We start from the raw sequence: 4,744 nt of genomic DNA on the forward strand, positions 1-4,744 counted from the left end.
ACTACTACTACTACTACTACTACTACATACTGTGTTCTTCCTGTGAAAGCACAGCAAGCTGGCTGGATGCTTTGTGTTACCTTGGATAAAGACTTCTTTTCTGGCACACCAACGTATTAAGAAGTTCATTATTATTTAATTTCCTAATCTGGACACTTTCATACATTTTCAAATTGAAGCCCGTGTTCCTAAAGAAAGAAATCCTCCCACAGCAGGATGTGTAGTAAACAGGTTCTGCAGCAGGTGAGGTGGATGTATACGTTGTCCGGGGGATGGAGTTTAGCCAATGATCCATGCAGGACAACAAACTGAGACGCCTACTGTATTTAGGCCAGACGTAGGCCTCAAGGAACACATTTTGGTGCCGCCACCATCTAATACTGCCAGTAAATGTTCATAACTGCTACCCATGGCATGGCTAAAGCGTCAATATGGTGACTGTGCTGGATAAAGTGCTGTGGGTAGCAACCGTCAGATTTCTGACAGAGTGACACGTAAGGATTGTGCACAGCTCTCGATAGCCAGGATGAAGGTGTCCTCGTTGGAGTAGTGCTGGATGATGTTGTCGTCCATGTTCACCAGGACCCTGAGGACGAACGAACACATGAACACACCAGAGCGCCCTGGTTACTTTTAGATGATGAACACTTTATTTGTTTTTTGAAACAACATAAACTTTACAACATGAACTACATAGCCCCTCCCTGCCTGAAGCCTGGTTTGGGGTAAATTGTCTCGGCACCTGTTGGATGGATTGCTGTGAAATTAGCTTCAGACAGAGATAGAGAAAACCAAATATCTGCAAAAGTAATTCCCAGCAGCCTCAGCTGTACCTTTTGTTAGGGTCATCCCTATGTTGCTAGGGTTCTGAGTTCTTGATATAAACTAACATTGTAAGAGATTGGTCATTTCAATTCGTAAAAGAATGAAAGGACATGGAAAGTAAAAATCTGCTCAGTGGATATATTGATATATCATATATACTGATATATTGTCATAGATATAAGTCAAGAACGCAAATTTGAGGGCATGGGTCTATATAATGTATTAGTAGGCTTTAAGCTGTAGGTGGGTGATTTCGACACATTGACACAGGGAAACTTACATTGAACATAGGGAAAACACATTGTTATGAACATAAAACCCTTTATAAAAAAAAAAAAAGGTCTCCTAATGTGTCACATTAAGAGGATATTAAGCTGGGGATAATAAAGAACCTGGGAGCATATACCTGTGTCGCATATACTCTCCTTTGTGTTCAGAGCTAATTAGCAAATGTTACAAAAGTAAGATGGTGACCGTGGTAAACGTTACACCTACTAAACGTAGATTAGCTAGAACACCACTGTGCAGCTTCACAGAGGCTGAGTACGCTTCACACTCAATAGTTTGACTCACTCACCCTTTCTTGCTTTTTTGGTAAACTTTGGCCATCTTGTCGACAGGGACTGCATATTTCTCTGAGATCTGTGACGAAACAGTGCATTTTCAACACATTGAAGCAGCATGAGGCCCACTCTTTCAAAAGAATTGTATAAATGATCTGGTGTTGACTAATCCTGTCTAGTGGAATGGGTGTTATGTGTTAGTCTTACTGTTCAGCCTAAAGTAGCTCAAACATTATTAATACTTCATAAATACTCACTGCCTCCATCAATGCTTTTAGGGTTGGGGTGTACAGCATTAAGGCGTCAAACACTTCATCACACTCCTTCCTCACATACAGCAGGACTGATGGCGTGGAATAGAGAGCATTCATTCAGTTAAATAATAAGGTATAAGAACCAAATGGGTAATGAGGAAAAAGCTACATTTACTAACCTTTCCTTTCCAGTTCCACTTTGGACTTTTTGGGCTGAGGTGGACAGACATCTTCCTCAGCGACATGTGACATCCTTTTCACCAGAACACTTCTGACACACACACACACACACACACACACACACACACACACACAATCATCTTAAAGGTTTCATTTAACCGCAAACATCAAAGAGCAAACTTCTTTCTTTTTATGTTCTTTAAGGTCTCATCTGGAGTTCAAAAGAGCTAAATAACCCAAAATGCATTTAGCAGTCCTTCCAAAAACATCGGCCCGTGGTATTTTCAACATGGAGAGATCACTACTGATGCGCATTGCAGAGATCTTTAACAGGGGGTCCGGGACCCCTAGGGGGTCCTCAGATGTCTGAATACATACAATACCATGAATCCCACATATTATTAATAAAAGATAAACCTTTTCTTAATGTACCTAACATTGATGATAGGCGTACTGGCCTATAGGTACAGACACAGTTAAGCTCAAGGATTTGCTGTGGCACATTTTAACACACATACACATATATACATACACACACACTCATACACACGTAGTATACACACACACACACACACACACACACAACACATCATACACACGTATGAACACACACACAACACACTAAACACACTTATACACACGTATGTAACACACACACACACCACTCATACACACGTATGTAACACACACACACACTCACACCACAAACACACTCATACACACGTAGTAACACCACACACACACCACACACTCATACACACGTAGTAACAAACACACACACACAACACACTCATACACACGTATGTACACCACACACACACACACACATCATACACACGTTGTAACACACACACACACACACCTCATACACTAGCTAACACACACACACACACACACCACACACCACACACAACACACACCACAACACACACCACACACACCAACACACACACACAAACACACACACACCACACACACACCACACACACAACACACACACACCACACACACACACCACACAAACCACACACACACACACACCACCCACCACACACACACAAACAACACCACACACACACACACACACACACCCACACACACACACACACAACACACCACACACACACACACACCACACCCCCAATATACCAGCAATTTTATTAATATCTTAGTATTGTAGCACCGTACAAAAGGTACTGTATGGTAGAGGCTTTAGGCGCCCCTAATGTTATTGTAGGTCCAGTTTAATAAGCAACTCATTTTATACAAAACATACAGTAAAGGGTAACTGCTCTGTCTCTTTGCAAGCTAAGGCGTCTTGGCCTAAAAACCACTGAAGACCCTGAACTAGAGAGAGGTATGTATAATAACCGTATGATCCTCACCCATCTCTGTCCACCTCTTCAGTGTTGAAAGCAAACACCTGCAAATGGAGGAAAAAGGCAACATGAGGTACACTGCAGGACTGCACATTTCCTGTGTGTGTGTGTGTGTGTGTGTGTGTGTGTGTGTGTGTGTGTGTGTGTGTGTCCGTCCATCACCTGCCCGGCTCTCTGCAGGTTTCCAAAGTGGACGTCAGGAATGAAGAGCACAGGCTGGGCGTCCAGGTCTACCATTGTTTTGAACAGCGTGTTATCAGCCCTCTTGACGGGGGGCGTCTGCCCCAAACTGCAATGTTTCCCTAATCCAGAGAGAGGGTGAACTCAACATCTGTTGCTAGGCAACCATTCCAAGTACAGATTCGATCCAGTTTGATTTCATTTCCCTGGATTTTTCAGTCTTCTGCTGACCTCTTCTATAACATTTTATAGTTTCCTGGACAGTGCTTAGTAACCTTTTCAGTGGATTATTTCGGTTCACAAAAGTCAAGTATATGTATAATTTATAGGGCTGGGTACCAAATTCAATTCTTTTTAGGCACCGACCAAATCACCTCTAAAGTATTGAATATCAAAAAATGCCATTCAATGCCAAATTTGAATCCCTAAGGAGTGAATCTCATCAGAGTCTGAGAGCCAATAAGAAGGCAGCATGCTTCTACCAAGATCTAATAATGCTGAAGAACATTAATGTGATAATGTTAATGCTAATATAAAAAAAGATTTTGCTGTAATGTGTGTAATGCAATTTCTTTGTTTTATAAAAGCTGGAATGTACTAAAAAAAAAAAAAAGTATAGTTTAGGAACCGGTATCAAAGTCACAGTATCGGACATTTTTGAACGATACTCAGCCCTAGAAATTTATATTTAGCCAAACTGAAGAAGAAAGAATAAAAAATGTTTTGACCTTTTACCCTCTTCCTGAGCTGCTTCTTCTCCTCATCACGGAGCTTCCTCTCAGCGCCCTAAGAAACACACACAGGGTCTCATTTTTAAGACCTTTGAGAAAGAAACTTAGGAGCTATATCACACATACAAGTACAACAACATGTAGAGTCACAAAAGTACTTTCAAAGTAAATAAATGTTTTCAAATTGAATAAAAGCAACCCGGAGTAATAATAGTCTTTACATATACAGTAAATTATACTGTATTTGGACAGGCGTAAGAAAAAAACTACATCACAGAATTAAAAAAAAAACATTTCAGTATGCATAGATTTATGAATTAGACTTTTTAGGACCACAGGGGTGGTCAGAAACCACAGAATGTGTTAAGAGAAAGAAAAAAAATGTATATCTTTTAACCCTCATGTTGTTCTTGGGTCAAATCGACCCGTTTTCCTATATCAATGTTCTTTTTAACTACCCAAAGTAACATGATTGATTCCACACAACACTCTTTGGCAAGCACAAATCTCTACTTTCATTCATTTTGGGGCGTCTTATTCAGTTTTATAGCATTAGACAAACAAATTGAAGTATTTTTAAAATAGTATTGAGTAAAAGTTGACATATTCCAGTCTGTGATTATCCATCAACA

At 40.4% G+C, this 4,744-nt stretch overlaps 1 protein-coding gene across 3 annotated transcripts in view; it reads right to left on the bottom strand.

The window, feature by feature from the left end:
- The window catches only part of LOC116690653 (grainyhead-like protein 2 homolog), a 20,376-nt gene that overhangs the window by 2,742 nt on the left and 12,890 nt on the right, over positions 1-4,744 (bottom strand). For 2 of the 3 annotated variants that reach the window (XM_032517741.1, XM_032517743.1), the window contains exons 9-15: positions 4,110-4,167; positions 3,364-3,503; positions 3,208-3,245; positions 1,822-1,913; positions 1,646-1,731; positions 1,403-1,467; positions 21-586 (exon numbers count right to left, since the gene is read on the bottom strand). In XM_032517741.1, coding sequence (XP_032373632.1) covers positions 472-586; positions 1,403-1,467; positions 1,646-1,731; positions 1,822-1,913; positions 3,208-3,245; positions 3,364-3,503; positions 4,110-4,167 — 594 coding nt within the window. In that variant the 3' untranslated portion in view covers positions 21-471. The remainder of the gene's footprint in view (positions 1-20; positions 587-1,402; positions 1,468-1,645; positions 1,732-1,821; positions 1,914-3,207; positions 3,246-3,363; positions 3,504-4,109; positions 4,168-4,744) is intronic. The other variant, XM_032517742.1, reaches the window with a different exon arrangement.

Source organism: Etheostoma spectabile, chromosome 6 (assembly GCF_008692095.1).
Source record: "Etheostoma spectabile isolate EspeVRDwgs_2016 chromosome 6, UIUC_Espe_1.0, whole genome shotgun sequence".
In the NCBI taxonomy this organism is placed as follows: Eukaryota; Metazoa; Chordata; class Actinopteri; order Perciformes; family Percidae; genus Etheostoma; species Etheostoma spectabile.